At 39.2% G+C, this 17,392-nt stretch overlaps 1 protein-coding gene across 3 annotated transcripts; it reads right to left on the reverse strand.

Moving 5' to 3' along the window:
* Nucleotides 1–360: 360 nt before the first annotated feature.
* Nucleotides 361–17,083, reverse strand: LOC311433476 (uncharacterized protein). Of its 3 annotated transcripts, none has more exons than XM_084512645.1 (22): nt 16,894–17,083; nt 16,610–16,662; nt 16,046–16,138; nt 14,466–14,593; nt 13,849–13,992; nt 13,132–13,215; nt 12,361–12,528; nt 12,196–12,292; nt 11,878–12,101; nt 10,844–10,997; nt 10,560–10,768; nt 10,356–10,473; nt 9,980–10,185; nt 9,450–9,564; nt 7,702–7,871; nt 6,820–6,893; nt 6,620–6,747; nt 5,666–5,855; nt 5,092–5,233; nt 4,734–4,830; nt 4,515–4,595; nt 361–514 (listed from the first exon to the last, which is right to left on the reverse strand). In XM_084512645.1, the coding sequence occupies exons 1-22, from the start codon at nt 16,914–16,916 to the stop codon at nt 468–470; spliced, it is 2,745 nt and encodes a 914-aa protein (XP_084368771.1). In that variant the 5' UTR covers nt 16,917–17,083; the 3' UTR covers nt 361–467. The 3 variants fall into 3 exon arrangements, with proteins under 3 accessions (XP_084368771.1, XP_084368770.1, XP_084368772.1); XM_084512644.1 differs by lacking the exon at nt 361–514 and adding an exon at nt 3,314–3,942; XM_084512646.1 differs by lacking the exon at nt 361–514 and adding an exon at nt 3,314–4,422.
* Between the last annotated feature and the right edge of the window lie 309 nt (nt 17,084–17,392).

Genomic DNA, 17,392 nt, shown 5'->3' on the forward strand with positions numbered 1-17,392 from the left:
TTGGTCATAGGCCACCAACATACGAAGGACATGAAACCGTTAGAGACAGTCCAAAGAAGAACCATAACGATGGTCAGAGGGCTGGAGCACCTCGCCTATGAGGACAGGCTGAGAGAACTAGGGTTGTTCAGTCTACAGCAGTAGGGTTAAAAGTAGATGGTCTTTAAGCTACCTTCCAACCCAACTCAGTCTCTGATTCTTTGACTCTAGAATTTGGATTTCCTAGCATGTGCCATGTTTGCTTTGCATAATACAGCTTCTCTCTAGCTCTCTCCTTTTGTAGTTCTTCCTCTTAGCATATAAGTTTCACTGAAGGTGAAGGGAGGGTTTGAGTTATTGTATTCATGACAGCAACAGGACTTGGACTATATTTTTTAATTTTATTTTTAAGAATATCAGAGTTAATGTCACCAACAGGAGCTGTATGAGAATTGGCTCTTGTTTTCTTGTACCTCAGAGACCAGCATCTATTCTAGTGCACATGGAGGTAGGTTTTGTTGAGTAGGGAGTCTATCTGCAAAAAGGAGAAAATCCAGTAATTAGGGTGCCAGCCCACCTACAGTTCCATTCTCCAGCTCAAGCATTCCCTTTGAGATCAGGAGAGCGGCAACACTACTGGCCACATGAACAGTGCTGAAGATGTCAAGGACGTCAAATTGCCTCTTGGTGGAAATAGTAAGTATTTCAGAGAATATTCCTCAGTGGTTAAAAGACACAGAGCCAGAGCTAGCCTTGAGACCCTCTGTGAGCTGCAGAAGGGGGGGAGCTCAGGGCCGCCTACCCCCACACAGCACTTTGAAATTCTAAACTGAGGAGCACCACATAGGTGCCAAGAAGTTTTATGGTTACACATTTGGGCTGCACATAGGTGTGCTGGAGGGGAAGAAAGCCTTCTGCTAAAGGGCTTCAGATGGTTCTTCAGTGGAACTTATCTCTGCAAGGCAGAAAGTCATACACATCTATATCTATATAAAATTTATACATAGTGTAGGTTTATGAATACATTAATGTATGAGTACAGATACACCCCAGCTTCTGAAGAGCCAGGTTTCTGCATTTATGATAAGTTACAATAAAATTAAATCAGATAAAATTCATGGCTGTAATATATACAGAACTTAGTCATAGAGAAGTCACCCTGTTCCCAATAAAGCAGCTTTGCTGCCATAAGTTAGAAAAATTGAGTCCCTCCAAAAATGCTTCTTGGTTAAGCTTCTGCATTTCTGCTTCTTTACACAACACGAACCTAGGCTTGTTCTCTTATCACTACATTAAGCACTGTAAGGAGACTGATACAGCTTACTTATGCTTTGAAACATTTAAAGTAGGAACCTGCCTAAGATTTGTCAATGCGCTTGGTGTACTGCTTCGGTGTTTCTGGATTTGCATGCCCAAATGGAAGTAGAATGTGTTAGGAAGTGACAATCTGAAGACTGACAAAAGAAAAACTATCAGGTAGAAAAAAAACACTTGAACCAAAGACTCACATCATTAGCTCACTCTTAGAACATAGTTTCTTGTTGGTATATGGTTATGACATTTAGTCTTCTAATGAAGACACTAAAATTTAAAATAAAAACCAAAAACAAGTGTACCAAAATGAATTAGGTCAAAGAACAAGTGTAGTTTTTCTTAATCTTTAGATATTTAATAGATAGTTGTTGCTGTTCTAAGAGACTAAAAGCAGCACACGGTTTTAAAAACACTAGCCAGGTCAAAGTTAGAGTACATTAAAAGAACCATTTCTATCAACAGCCAGATAGAGTGTGGCTAGTTATAACACTGACTTATCACCATTTTTTCCAAGTGGAAATATCTGTCTGCAGTAGAATTCCATTATTGTTTCTATTTTCTTAGAAAAAAACAAATCACACACGACTTCTTTTCCCCTTAGATTTTTATCATTCACCTGTTGAAATTGTAGGAGACATTAAGCATAAACAAAGAAGATTGATCTCCTTTCAACTTGTGTTAACAGGGATATAAAAATAACATCCCAAATACCAGAGGGAAAAGCATGTGGTCATAAAATATCCACTTAAAAGGCAAAGAGGTGTTGATTCAACACTTAAAGAGGATTTTTTTTTTTTAATATATAAAACCAGGAAGGTGCTTACTGAATTTTAGTATAAACAGTCCTCTAAGGTAGACAAAGTACTACTGTCACATTGTCTTTAAAATATTTGCTGATATTGAAATTGATTTTGTCTCACATACTGTTGTAAAATCTGACAAGGTTACATGAATCTTAGTTCAGCCATGGAAAGAAATTTAGAAAAAATTTCCCTTGAATTATCAGTGAAGAAAATAAAGGACTGTCTCATCTATTAAGAATTCTCATTTTGCAAACTGACAATGAACAATTTTTTTTTTTTTTTTAAGAAGACTAAAGAGTAGAGAAAAAGTTAAATAGGCATCATATAGCTTTATTTTTTTTACAGCTCTTAAATCACTGTCAATAGGGAGAATCTTGAGATGTCGACTAACCCGGGGGAGAACACATCTCTATAGATGAAAGATTTTAAATACTGCATTTATATTAAACAATTTCACGTTTGAGTCTTGGTTTGAAGAGAAGTATCAGACTCAGGAAACCACATCAAGGACAGAGTTTATGATAGACTGACCCTTCCTCATGCTTGGTTCTCACATCTGTTCCTGGATATTACATTTTTCCTCCCCACCCCTGTAAGAGGGGAGAAGGTGGCTCAGGCTACCCAAGGCAGCCCACACTGTGCTGGTAGATCACTGGCAGATGAAAGCTGCAGCTCCTCAGAGGAAGCACTGCAGACCAGGCTTATTTATTGGGAGACAATCAGCATGATATAAGATGTACAGGGAAGTTGCCATACCACTTAAAGTGACTATACTTGTATTCTGTTAGGTGCAAAGCCCTAGTAGCACATTACAGATGTGCCCTGTGAATTCTCAATAGCTCATGCCTACAGACTGAGGAATAGCTGGTGCCTAAGCCATTCAGTTAATATAGGGAAAAACAGTAAGCACGAAAATCACTGTCAAGTCTCATCAGGCTTACAAGTTTTGCCTTTTCCTTTCATTTCCTTGCTGACACTTTATTTGCTGACTCATTCCTCAATATCATAGCTCCATAACTTTAGTCTTCACCAACCAGAGAAGAAAGAAGACTAATTTAGCATTATAGCCTCTTCTACTGGAGGACAGTCCTGAGGCACAGCTAGGGACTTTTTGTCACTCATCATGAAGCCCTGTTTTTTTTTCCCCCCCCGGAAACATTAACTACAGATACACCTAGCAGACAACTGGAAGATGGACAAGACTTTGAAACATGATCTTGAAATTATAGAATGATCTGTTTAATGGAATCTCTGTACAGGTATAACAGCAGAGCTACAAATATTTGTGTTTTTCTTCACAAAGTACAAATAGATTCATGGGATAGTTTCTTGCTCAAGGTACCTTTCACAGCAATCCCTTGTAGTAGAATTTCATTTAATATAAAGTTAAAAAGCAAACAGCCCTGTACACCACCCATTATTGTGTCTTTGGCTCTAAGCAATAATGATTCATGCTAAGCAGTCTTTCCTTAGAACAGGAAAATACAGTACTGGATCTAAACTCTTCTTATATCACTACTCAGATGCAGAGAAGTCAAGAAATCTTCTACCCATTTAAAAAAAAAAAAAGGACAGGATTATCTGACAGGAGTGCCTACTTAGCATACCTTATAACAAGGAAAAATCCTAAACACTTTATAGATGAAGTCCATGTATTATCATTACTACTGTAAGTCTCCACTAAAAGCTTTTTTCCTTTAGGGTGACAGATTACTCTGCTAAGCAGAGTTACTGATGCTACTTGTGACTGATTTACCCCACAACCAAGGGAGGCAACTTGACATTGCAGAGCCACAACCCTCCAGTGAAATCCATCCACAGCTTACAGGTTTTCTGACAGTTGCCACTACAAAATAATATATTTATTCCCAGTTACTTCAAAAAAATTACTGATATTAAGGTCCCTGCAACACTTTATTCACCTTAAAACTTTTTTAAAAAAGCATATAATAACAAATGATTTGCAGTTGACATTACATCTGCTGCTACCTTTCCCTTTCTACACCAAAACAAATGCTTCCAATTGCAAAGTGGCTAGACAAACTTCAGACATGTTAGCTGAGAAGACTAGGTCAGATGCCAGTCACACAGAGATCAAGACTACTAGACTCTAGAGGAGTAGAAGAGAGCAACACACTACAGTTGATTAAGAGACAAAGATACAGCTATACATGGTTAGTTGACAGTTTCATCAGTAGACAGTGTATTTTGCAGTGTCCTTGAAAGTCGGGGCAGACTGAATTTGCATAGGCTATTTAACTGAAAATTCATAAAACTATAAGTTCTGTTTAGTCTTTTAGCCTCTGTCAAAAGTCAGTGTATTCACCTACAGAGAGGAGAGAAAAAGGCTTCTGTGCATGATGTTAAATGAGCAGTACATTCAGCATATCAGTAATGTGATCTAAAAGCGATACCTACCTCTGCCAGTCATGTTTTCCTTCCTAATAAGCACTGCCCCAGATGATGCTTGCCCATGCGGTTGTGGTTCTGTACTGCGGTCTAATGAAACATTTCAGCTTTTAATATTCTGTACAGCACACACTAGGACTAGGAGTCTGCCATCTGACAAAGCTCCTGAGAGCATATGCTGTGCTGCTGAGCAAGCTTCAGGAATGACTTGAGAAATGCTTTTCTTACCAAGTCTATGTTTCCCAGGATTGCATCTCCTCTGACAAAGGAAGTTGGAAGGCTGTGCCATAGTGCTGCAGATCACCACGCTGCAGTGGAAATACAGCTACAAGGTAAAAATATTTGTAGTGTGTACAGGGAGTCTTATTTGGCAAATATTGGATACATGTACTGATTCCAAATGAGATGAAATGAATGATGAGTCACTAGTCTCTATTTATTACTCCTATAGTGTTAAGTCTTAAAGGAGGTGGCTAATAGCATCCAGCAGCACCTGGCCAGCTGAGATCTTCTATAGTATTTGCTGCATGCACTACTCCAGGCTCATGCATTGAGATCACTGCACAGCAAGCCAGAGATATCTCACCTGCTTTTGTAATGGAGTAGTGCCTTCTATAAAGGTGAACATTGTCACTTCAAATCTCTTCAGGTGCTGAGGAAATTTTACTCTGGTGCTGTAATTAACTTTGTGGAAGACTGTTCTGTGAGAGTCTTTGCTGTTTCCACACCTTTTTGGGAAAATGAAAAGAAAGTGTATTTAATCTAAAGCTTTATCACTTTGACAAGGTCCTTCTGGAAGCAAGGAGGTGAAATGAGGAAATTTCCTTTTTTCCTCAAGCCATGGTGGTAGATGATAGAGCCTCTCCCAGTCACAGTCCCTGTCTTTTGCCATGGTATTTAGTTGTAGTAATAGTTACTTTTTATTCTCTTATAAATATTAGCTAGAAGCTAGTATTTCTGCCAACCCCTGGTGACCTTCTAACACCAGAAGGCATAGCTAATGTGCAGGCATCCTCGTGCCCTTCACAGATTAATAACAAATACAGATTTAGGACCAAAAATCCTTCCCAAGTGACTTCTGTTCTTACTCTTTCCTTCCAACTAACGTTAGAGGCTTTGTGCTCAGCAGTTACCAGACACACGAGAAAAGCTCTCCTTACCCATTTATGAGGATTGGCCACTGTGGAAGACTGTCCTGACTTTTTGAGTTTGTAGCCCAGCAGTCTTCCAGGTTTAGTTCCAGTCTTGGATCTGCAGGCTGCAGCAGTTCTACTTCAAAATATAGTGTTTCCTTCAGGTATTTTACCACAGGATATTCCAATTCTTGATAGAGGTCAGAATAAGACTCATCTAGAAGAGAACATTGATGGCAAAGTTTCCTTTTTACAGAGTAGGTATTCACCAGCTTTGAGTCACTCTGCTTTCCACCCCTATTTGCTCTATCACAGTGGCACAAAAAAAAAAAAAATAGAGATGTTAACAAATAGGGCTATGATGGTAGAAAAATAAGAACTAGTAAGGAAAGCAAAGACTTGAACTGTATTTTTTGGCTCTGAATATCTAGAGGAGAGAAACTTCCTTCTGTAAAATCTTTTAAGTCAGACTCATTCAAAACTGCTTTTAAAAAGGTAACAAAGCAAAAGCATCAGGTCCACTCCAATCAGGGTGATGTTTTTGTTTAGACTTCAGTTAGAACTTTTTGCCAGCAGTGTTACCATTTTACAGCAGTAATGCATGTAGCTTCCTTCTGGCAGAAGTTATGGTTATTGTGGTTTGTGGTAATTTCTCCACTCACCTCACTTCAAGTACTGCCATCACATCCACTACACAGAAGTTGATGTGCTCATACCAAGCAGAAAAACCACGAGACTTGGTTGCACTTGGAATGATCCACTGTAGATACTCAATCATTTGTGTTGCATTCTGGAGGTACAACCTCTCTCAGGCCTTGAAGATATTTTTCAGTACACACTGGTGATATTCAAAAGTTGCCTGGACATAGTCCTGGGCAACTTGCTCTAGGTCACCCTGTTTGTGCAGGGTAGTTGGACAAAATAACCTCCAGAGGTCCTTTTCAACACCATCTATTCCAAAAATTCTGATCATGAAGTTACCTTTAAAAAGCTTCAATGAGAGGTCAAGAGAGCCAAACCCTGGCTTAATACTGGATGACGGGTTCTTCTTAGTTTCATAACGGACATCAACAGTCTGCTTGATTGCGTATAAGCATACAAACTTTAATCTGAGGGAAGAGGCTTAACATTAGATTTTAGAAAACAATTTGGACAGCCTCCCTCTAGGAAATGTCACTTACTTGTATACTGGTGAATCATTTCCAGGCCTGAAGTAGATAACCTCATTCTCATATGTTATTGATGTGCTATTAAACTGAAGGATACATATTGTTACAAACAGGACAGTTACTTTAGAAGTGACTTTGCTTTTTAAAAAACATCCACATCCCTCCATTTGACTGGCAGATAGCTCTGAGTAGAGTACACTTGGAAGTGGTGAGAAGTTACTGTCCTGCACCTACTGAACCAAAGCAAGCTACAGCTAACAGAGTCATTATCAAGAAGTAACTTATCAAGTAACAATATCTTGAATGACATAGCACCACAGAAAGACGTGCACTGGACCACAAAAAAAAGAGTTCTGTTGATTATGTTATCAGAATCATTGCCTAGCATTCAGAGAAGTAAGCTGCTTTTGGTGTGACTAGAATTTGAAAGTGATTTGATCTATTATTTCCCCCCTCCCCTCCTCTCTCAAGCCTCTCTATTTAAACAGTATGTGGCAGGAAGAGGAATCTCACTCTAATGCTGGTTTAAGTATTCGTTAGTAATACAGAACCAGCTTCTATAATAGATCAGTATGTACTGGCAACAACAACAACAAAAAAATCACATTCCAGACTTACTAAACAATTCATAAAGTGTCAGACTACATGCTGGTTTCAGAAAACAAGCACATCTGGTTCTGAAAATTTCTTTCACCAACTAGGAAGGTGAAGTTTCAAAATTCAGCCCAACAGAATTTGGTATCCTCAGAAAAGGACCTTAGGTCTGCCTCATATTGAAAGTGACTACTTTTGAGTTGTGACCTTTTGCAGCTTCTACTCAGCTCTGAGCTTCTGGCAGTTCTAGTACTAAACCTATCTCAATAAAGAGTAAACTTCATATCACTAAGCACTCACTTTTCTTCTTGTTCCACATGTATTCACATTGAATTTGAAAGTTGCAGTCTTCTCTGTTACTAGGCTTGGCTTGCAGTTTCTGTCACTTAACACAAGGAGGCTGGTATCCAGGTCTGCAAGTCTTACCAGTTTCACTGCAGTAATAACCACAGTGCCATTGGGAAGACACTCTGAAAGAGGGAAAAAAACAAAAACATTTTTCAGTACAAATCAGTTCTTCAGACTCCAGTTGTTCTGTTCTGTAGCTTAGTACAACTAAGAGGTTCTGTATGGGTTTACTAACAAGACTTTTAGCAGCTCACGAGGATGAAGATCTTAAAAAGACTTCAATACTTCCTTGATTTTCTCAAAGTTAACACCAATAGAGTGTGCACTAGACAACTAACAATTTAACTCACCTTTCTCTTCCTAGAATGTCTCACTCTCTCCCAAAGATTTTTCTACGTCTATTTTTCTTTTGTCTATGACAAAGTGACGTGCTTGGTGGATGAGGGAAAGGCTGTGGATGTGGTCTACCTTGACTTCAGCAAGGCTTTTGACACCATTTCCCACAACATTCTCCTCAAGAAACTGGCTGCTTGTGGCTTAGACTGGTGTACACTTTGTTGGGTTAGAAACTGGCTGGATAGCTGAGCCCAAAGAGTTGTGGTGAATGGAGTCAAATCCAGTTGGAGGGCAGTCACTAGTCGCGTCCCCCAGGGCTTGGTACTAGGGCCAGTCCTCTTTAATATCTTTATTGATGATCTGGATGAGGGGATCGAGCGCACCCTCAGTAAGTTTGCAGATGACACCAAGCTAGGTGCGTGTGTTGATCTGCTCGAGGGTAGGAAGGCTCTGCAGGAGGATCTGGATAGGCTGGATGGATGGGCTGAGGTCAACTGCATGAAGTTCAACATGGCCAAGTGCTGGGTCCTGCAACTGGGGCGCAATAACCCCAAGCAGAGCTACAGGCTGGGAGAGGAGTGGTTGGAAAGCTGCCAGGCAGAGAAGGACCTGGGAGTACTGGTTGATAGTCGGCTGAATATGAGCCAGAAGTGAGCAGTGTGCTCAGATGGCCAAGAAGGCCAACGGCATCCTGGCTTGTGTAAGAAGCAGCGTGGCCATCAGGGCTAGGGAAGTGGTCGTCCCCCTGTACTCGGCTCTGGTGAGGCCGCACCTTGAGTACTGTGTTCAGTTTTGGGCCCCTCGCTACAAGGACATCGAGGTGCTCGAGTGAGTCCAGAGAAGGGCAACGAAGCTGATGAGGGGTCTGGAGAACAAGTCTTCGGAGGAGCAGCTGAGGGAGCTGGGTTTGTTCAGCCTGGAGAAGAGGAGGCTCGGGGCAACCTTATTGCTCTCTACAGGTACCTTAAAGGAGGCTGTAGCGAGGTGGGAGTTGGTCTGTTCTCCCACATGCCTAGGACGAGGCGGAAGGGGCTGAAGTTGCGCCAGGGGTGTTTTAGGTTGGATATTAGGAAGACCTTTACCAAAAGGGTTGTTAGGCATTGAAATGGGCTGCCCAGGGAAGTGGTGGAGTCACCATCCCTGGAGGTCTTTAAAAGATGTTTAGATGTAGAGCTTAGTGATATATCTCCTACAGACCTTAAGTTGAGTTGTCTTGTAGCATATTACCTGGCAGAAAAATTGACAGGCACATATGGTATCACATCAGTGTAAGATCTAGAAACATTTCAGATAGTGTGGGCTTATGTGACTTACACAACCCAAAGAGCATTAAAAGCTAAACATATCAGTGGCAGTATACTTACGTATTAGCTCTGAGGGGGAAAATCTGCAGGAAACTGAGAAGTCCTTATTAGCCAAGGTGACTCCATCTTTTAAGGTTAAATGGAGTGAAGCCAATACTCCAGAGGTATGAATTTCCTAGAGAGGATTATCACAGGTTAAATGAAGATCCACTACTCTTCTAGAAAAACTAAAGAACTAGGAGGAGGTTATCACAAGCCAGAGGTAATTGTCTTTGACCAAAACTAAACCCACAAGAGATTTTTCCTCTTAACCTAGAAGCAGATGCAGAACTTCTTCAGTAGATTCACAATACAACAAGTGTGATTGCCTGTGCAATTACCATTAATTGGTTCTTCAGCCCTTTAGTACTGCCAACATTAGCCAAGGGAAATAAATGTTCTTCCAAGGAAAAAAAGTCCTTCTTTAAGCCTTTTAAGTCTATCCAAATGGAAACTATTTTGAAAGCTTCATTTTATCTACAAGGGTGTAGTATATCATGTACATCTCATAGCTAGCACATCTTTTAGTTGATACAGACTGGTATCCTTACCTCATAGTCCAGGAGGGAAGAAAGGAAAGGGACAGAGATGGCCAAGTGAGTACCATTATCACTCAGACTGTAGTTGTACTTCTGTGCAGCCCCTGGTGTCAGGTGTCGGCCTGAGATGAAGGGCATCCAGTTCTGGTCCACATTCCCATGAATGATGTGGAGATGGAGGCTGTTCTCATCACAAAACCCCCTTGCACTGGGCAGTACTGTAATACAGCTAAGGGTCAGCCAACATGCTAGGTGTCATCAGAGTTTAATAGCACTATTTGATACTGACAGCATCACTAGCTGAACTTCACCCAGTTAGCAGCTGAGTTCACAGTCAGGTAAATTGCAGCCAGATAAATACAGTTTTGCATAGATTTCTCTAGCTTACCAGCATCTTTAATAGCAGATAGTGTAACAATGGGGACAGAGAAGGTCTCACTTGTTGGATGAACGATGAACTCCAGTGTGACATTCAGTGTGTATGTTCTTATGTCATCTCTCAAATACTGAAATAAAACATTTTTAGAAATAAAAAAAATACTGAGTGATATCATTTCTACACCATGGTATGCTGCTCTTTCTTAGTACACACCTCTTTCTTAATGCTTTGGGCATCAAATGACACATGTATTACATAGGCTTTGCTTTGATTAGCATATTTAATCTCATATGTTCGATACCCATGCTGAACAGCCTCAGGTACTGTGACAGTTGCCCCCTCAATGGTCAAGTTCACAAGCTCCACATCCAAGAGGAACATTCCCACTGTCACATTCATTATCCTTGCACTCAGATTAGAATCTGAAAAGGAACATACTAGCATCAATATCCTGTCAGTACCAAAACCTTCAGTAAACTCAATGTTAGGATACTTACTGTTGGTTACAGTGAGTTCTACTAGTTCAAATGGTGTTTCTATTTCCTTGATGATGGTATGTTTGGTTAGTCCCCATTTGTTATCCTCCCACTGGTGTTCCAAGAACAGGTTGATGCAGTATCTTGCCCCATGCTGTCCACTGTTCACAGAAGTCTGGAATTTTATAACCAGCATCCTTTAACATAACATGACATATATGAAGTACAAACTGTATCACAGCATTACAGGGTCAGATAGAGCTACAGTTCCAAACAATTGTCCTCCTCATCTCTGTGGCTCTGCTTTTATGCTGGGAAGGAAGTCTGAAAAACCAGCACCTGTGAGGAATCATGCACTCGTGTCATACTTACTGTATCACTATAATAGGCTGTATTTTTTTTTTTTTTTTAAAGAGTTTATATTATCTCAGGATACTCAGGAGACTACCTTTTGAAGGTTGTTCCCCACCTCCTAGTTTCAAAACAGGGAATTTTTTATCAGTGAAATAACTCCTCTTGCATTCTCCTTTTGAAGTTCAGCTATGATGTTTGCCTAGGACTGAGTTCATTCCAAGGGACTCGATTTAGAGGTGTAGTCTCAAAGCATCCTGATATGTGGTCTTGAGGACAAATGGCATATGTTCTCGATCTTAAATATTTTGTGGAAAATATGACAATCTATGCATGTTTTATAGACCAGCTAGGATTGTCTTCAAGGAAGATGACATCAGGATTGAAAGGTAAACAAATCTGTGTTAATCTGAGGAAAGATAGAAATCATAGTTCTTTATAGGATTCTGTCCATCTCCATTTATCAGAAAAAAGTTTTCACAAAGTGATGTTTAAAAGAACCCTTTGGTCAGGGTTTTGGGGATGTTTGATATATGTTTTCTTTCCCTTCTCCCTCCCTTTCCCTCCTCTCCTCCTCCCCAACCGTTTCCCCTCCTTTGTAATGACCAGAATGAAAAATTATTCCTCCCCAGGAAAACAACACACCACCACCACACAGTTACAACAGAAAATAATTTACCTGCCATCCAATATAACCAACTAACCTTGTAATAGCCACCTTCTGCACCTATTGGTACCTTCATTGTAATCACATCAAAATCATTAGATAACACGTATTTCCTGGAAGCCATTTCTTCAACAGAGAGTTTGTGTAGATTCACACCAGCTTCAACAAGAACATCCTTAAAGCTAGTTGCTCCAGTACAGAGTGCTTGAATATATTTTGGAACTGTCCAGATGATCGTTTTGTTAGCATAATCCACACCATCTTAGGGACCAGAAAGGAAAACTGTCAGCTCATTACAGTAGTTACCAGACATTCCCTACATTTAAACATTGGGGTGAGGTACCATATTCCTTACCTACAGGACACGCCACAGCAGTATCCACCATCAGGATCATCCACTGCTGTTTGTAAAATGTACTTGATCTCACTGCAGAAAAAGTAATTCCCTGAGCCTGCAGGAACAGATCTGTTTAGACCTATATAATCTGACAACTTGTTGGGTTAGACTGAGTGTACCAACCTTTACCAGCTGAGTTTGTGCAGCATTATACGGTACTCGCAGCAGAATCCTGGTGTCTGTGGTGTTGAGTCCATAGCCAGCACTCCAGGCATCACTCACAAGCAGAGCCCTTTTCTCTTCTGGTTGATGAAACACTATTTGCCATATTGAGGCTTCTCCTGACTTAGCCTGCCCATAGAAATTCATTAACAGTTTAAACAAGCTGTTCAAAGTGACTTACTATATTGGATGATTTATGTATTGAACTACACAGAAATTTTGTTTATTTATTGCAAATACTACTGTGATACTTCTCAAGCTTTGCCCTGCTCAGCCTATCACACAGAGGAAGCTTTCCATATTGAAAGCAAACAGATATTGAACTGAAAAAAAAAAAGATACACCTCTTCCTGTATGGAGATAAGTTATGGGGAAAGAGATTAACTGCAATGCTACACTAAAAATATAGGGTCCAAGAAAAAAAAAAAAAGGCATTCTGGAGTTCATTCTTAGGCCATGGGTTCTTAGAATTTTTGTTGCGTACCCTTTTGCCTGGGGAAGGCCTGAGTTTTAGGTTGTCTGAGAAATACATCCCTACTTCTTCCTTGGAGATAAGGCTTACAGGTTGCCTGTATTTTGAATATATATTAAAATCTCTATAACTTTGTAAAGAAGTTCTGCTCTTCCTACTTAAATGTAGTTTTTGGAAAGACAATTTATACTGTGTGGACATAGGATGGTTGTGTTGGAAGTAGTACTCGTTCTTATTAGGAAGAAAAACTGTAATTTTACCTCTGGAAAGGCAAGAGTCCAGTCTTCAGACTCTTCTTTAATTAAGTCCTTTACAGTCTGTGGAACATCCCTTCTGACAGAAACCTGAAGAAAAAAGTCACTCTTCTTCTTAGCGTCACCATCAACCCCCTTGTCTTGAACATCTCACAATTTTTTTTTTTTTTTTTTAAAAAAGTACTTTCAGGACAGTAGGAGATTAAGAATAGAGACCAGCATTTCCCTAAGGGAAATCTTTCATTTCTCTCTTCAAGTCAAGAACTCATGATATTTTATTCCATAATAGTGTATTATCCATAGTCGACTTCATTTCAGCTTTTTTTTTTTTTTTTAAGCATTCTCTAGTTTCAGCATTTTCACTTCCAGTTAGTGTCAGGGCTTCATTCTTACAAACATGTCTGCTTCAAAGAGGAATTGTTCTTTTTCTCTCTACAGTTCTTCCCAGAAAGTTCAGTAGGTGTGCTTTCTGAAGGAAGGTTTCTTTGTTATCTCAACATTTGTTGAGATGCCATTCAACCTTAACCTTTTGAAAATTATTTCACAACTTTACTGGCTATTAACACTATTCAGATATCTATAAAAAAATAAATATATCACTAAGCTCAAGATGCTGCTGTAGCTTCACCAATAAGTCTTTCATAGTGTGATATTCAAAGTCTGTTCCAATTCCCACTCCTAGCATTTAATCTGATTACAAAGATGAAGTCTTCCAGTGCTTACCTCCATGTAGTTAGTTTCACATAGTAACTCTCTCAGACTCCATGGGCCATAACGACAACTTGCACTTTTTAGGTGAATTGAAGCATTTTTCATATCAGGGGTATGAGATGCTTTGACTTGTATAGTTACTGTGAATGTGTCTTTCTGCACGGACATGGGAAACATTCATTAGACACATTTTTCCTAGTAGGACATCAGCTATCCTTGTGACCTAACTTAAGAAATCCACCCATGAGACTTTGCACAGAAAAGCACCTCCATACTGTTATTGTTTTTTCCTTGGTTAACTAGCCTGTAAGAATCTATCTACATAACACAAAAATGTTTCATATTCTTATCCAGTAGAAGGCACTTGCACTTCTAGGACACATATGTAATATGCTTCTTCATATGCTCATCTGTCCTATTCTGTAGGGCATTGAAGTGTCAATACCATGGTGTATTCTCAGATATCCGGAAACATTTGAAGAGAACTAAACATTCTGCTAGTAGATGTTCAAGATATTATGACCCCTCAGTTAATACCTGTCAATAATTTTTTTAATCTTTTGTGTAAAGGTCATACACAGCATCAGTACTAAAAAAAAAAAAAAAAAAACTATATTAATTAGACTTACCTCCAAGTAAGAATGGCAGCTTAGTGCAGAAGCACGAAACTCAATGTTATTCCAGCTGCTGTAAGTTACTGTATAGCCACACTGTGATGCCAGGGCCTCATCTAGCTCCCAGGCTATGCCAGATTGATCTATAGGAAATTAGTTAAGATTAGTATTAATAAGTACGACTCCTGCTCTGCAAACTCCCCCAGCAGTCTTCCCTTGTCCCTAGAGTTCAGCTGGCCCAGGTTCTTTTATGGCCCAGCAGTATACCTTGAGGTCAAACTTAAGGTAAAATTGCAAAGAGATAAAGCTATGTATCAAAATAAATAGAAAGATAAAGGTAAAGCTACAAACAGACTGTGACAGGAAACATAGCAACTGAAAGGCTAAGATGATAAATGGGAATATTCAATATGGGAATATTCAATATGGGAATATTCAATATGGGAATATTCAATATGGGAATATTCAATATGGGAATATTCAATATGGGAATATTCAATATGGGAATATTCAATATGGGAATATTCAATATGGGAATATTCAATATGGGAATATTCAATATGGGAAGATGTAAAATCCTGAAGGATTGGGGAGGAAGCCCCAGTAAGTACAGACCAGACACAGATCAGTGTCAAAGCTGTCATGGGTGATTAATGATAACAACTCACAACACAGGGGCTTTAGTTCTGGGACTGGCATAAACTCACGTTTCTCTCTAATGCCTGGCTGGCCAATGGAGACCCTTTAGGAGTCTTATCAGGATGATAAGCACACTAAAGCTTAGCTTGAATTTAAACTACAAAATTATCATTGATTTTAAGCCCAAAATAATTGCTTTACATTTTCAAGCCATACATATCTCAATTGCAGAGTCTACTGATGTATGGGTAAAGGTTCTCAAACAGAAACATATATTAAGAGGGGTAAGACAAGTTTAAAGTTCTAGGAAGATGGGTGCAGTACAGCAGATCATATCTAGTCAGACAACCAACATGAAGAGCTAGTTCAAAACTGAGTTTGCATTTTTATATCTTTATATCTGATTATGTTTATTGAGCAAAGTTAACTCATTTCACCCTTCAAGGGCACTCTGTGGTGTTTTTTCCACAGAAACACACCACTCATTGATTCTGTAGTCAGAGGCCCCAGATAATTTAATAATCCACTAGGCCCCTTAGTTATAAGCAAAGAAGTGGGGAATCATCTATGCAAAACCAGTAGTGTAGCATCAGCTTCAGCTTTTGTGCTTTCCAAATAGTATGTGTGGTTACTGGGGCATATTTTTACCAGGAGGGAAATCCACCAACATGTCTAACAACTACCATATCTTCCTACATTGTGCATTTTAGTTTGAGTGCAAAGACAGCCATGATTAGACTTGATAAAGCTAAGTTATAACTTAATAAAACTAAAGAATAGATTAAACAGAAATAAAGACATTTTTAAAGATAATAATAACAATGAGGTGTAACATACTTCCAATAGCTCTATACATTTCATGAGATCCAGGGAATTCTAGTATAGAAAGACCTCAAAAGATTTTCAAGACATCACCTTGTGCAATTTTGTCTCCAAGATCTTCTTTATCTACTTACCAACAGCAGAAAAAGATAAGTATTTGTCCTCAAAGTATTCCACCCTCAGTGTTATACGCAAAAAGTTTTCCATGCACTCTGAACTCATGGGTCCTGTGTCAAAAAATCAGTAAGTTAAGAATTAACAGTAACATAAAGAGAAACCTGCAACTTCATATTCTGCTTCGTAAATAACAATACCATAATATTTATACTTCAGAATCTCTTGTCAAGGGATGTTAGAGAGTACAAATACATAATATAAACAAACAAACAAAAAAATCCAGAAGCACTTCCAAGAGAAAATGTAGTAGTGTAATGACTGTAACCATGCCTGGCCAGCCACCAGCCAACATTACTACCTGTAGCAACAGAAACAGGATTGTGAAAGAGGTTCAAGAAGCCACTGAATTGGGTGGCCCAAGCTGAACATCTTTATTAGAATAGAACAAAACAAGAAGAAAAAAAAAAAAAAAAGAAAGAAATCCTCCTCTAAACTATTGAAAGGAAATGGAAAAATGATAATAACAACAATAATAATGAAGAAAAAAATTTCTGTGTGAGGACAGTTCACAACAGCTTTACCTGGTCTCCCATGGGTCCATGTTTCAGAAATAAATATTCCTGTCACTAAGAACCTGTATGAGAAAACACGGATTAACAGTAACTCCTACTGTAACAACAGCTTGCTAACTGATTTTTGCACTAGAAGTTCTAGTCCAGATGTTTCAGCTACAGATCTAGATTTGGAAACTGCAAAATGAGAATTCCTTGGTTACCACTGGAACGTTAGGCACAGTAAAGTAGAGAAGTTAACATATCTGATGCCTCTAGAAAGATAACAGCATTAATCACCATGAAATTCTCACCTCAGCACCAGACCCAGCTCCATTATGTATTTATTTGCCTGCACTGCTTTTCCCCTTAGAGCTACATAGAAATGCAAGCTTCCTTCATGAAATTTCTATAAAAAAATAAACCCTTTCTATCTTCTCAGAAATTTGGGTTATGGGGAAAGGCTGTCACCTTTATAGTGATGAAACCCATTTTCAGCTGTTTATCCTCCTAGCTACAAACTGATAATTCATGTCACCTGCTCATTTGTTTTACTGATTAAATCTGCACCTATCCACATCCCATCAGCTCCTGACCAGCAGGTGGCTGTTGTGTAAAGGCAATAGGATAAATGGTGCTGTTTTGGTAAAGCATGTGGCAATTCATTGTTTCTGAGTTATCTTTGTTTCTCCATGTAGAGAAGTGTCTATGGTCTTCTCTGGAGAGCTGAAGTGTTTCACAGGCAGATGTGTGTCTGCAGCTTTAGAGCAAGTGGTGTAATAAGAAAGGAAGAAACTGTTGATGTTTGAGGTA

This window comes from Aythya ferina (genome assembly GCF_964211825.1).
Source record: "Aythya ferina genome assembly, chromosome: 3".
Taxonomy (NCBI): domain Eukaryota; kingdom Metazoa; phylum Chordata; class Aves; order Anseriformes; family Anatidae; genus Aythya; species Aythya ferina.

Bases quoted from the DNA above. Each gene is read 5' to 3' on its own strand.
- LOC311433476 (XM_084512644.1), bottom strand. From the start codon at position 16,916: ATGGAGCTGGGTCTGGTGCTGAG. The intron at 16,663-16,893 runs GTGAGAATTTCA...TTTCTCATACAG, and splicing joins GAGCTGGGTCTGGTGCTGAG to GTTCTTAGTGACAGGAATAT. The intron at 10,998-11,877 runs GTTAGTTGGTTA...ATAAAATTCCAG, and splicing joins CAGAAGGTGGCTATTACAAG to ACTTCTGTGAACAGTGGACA.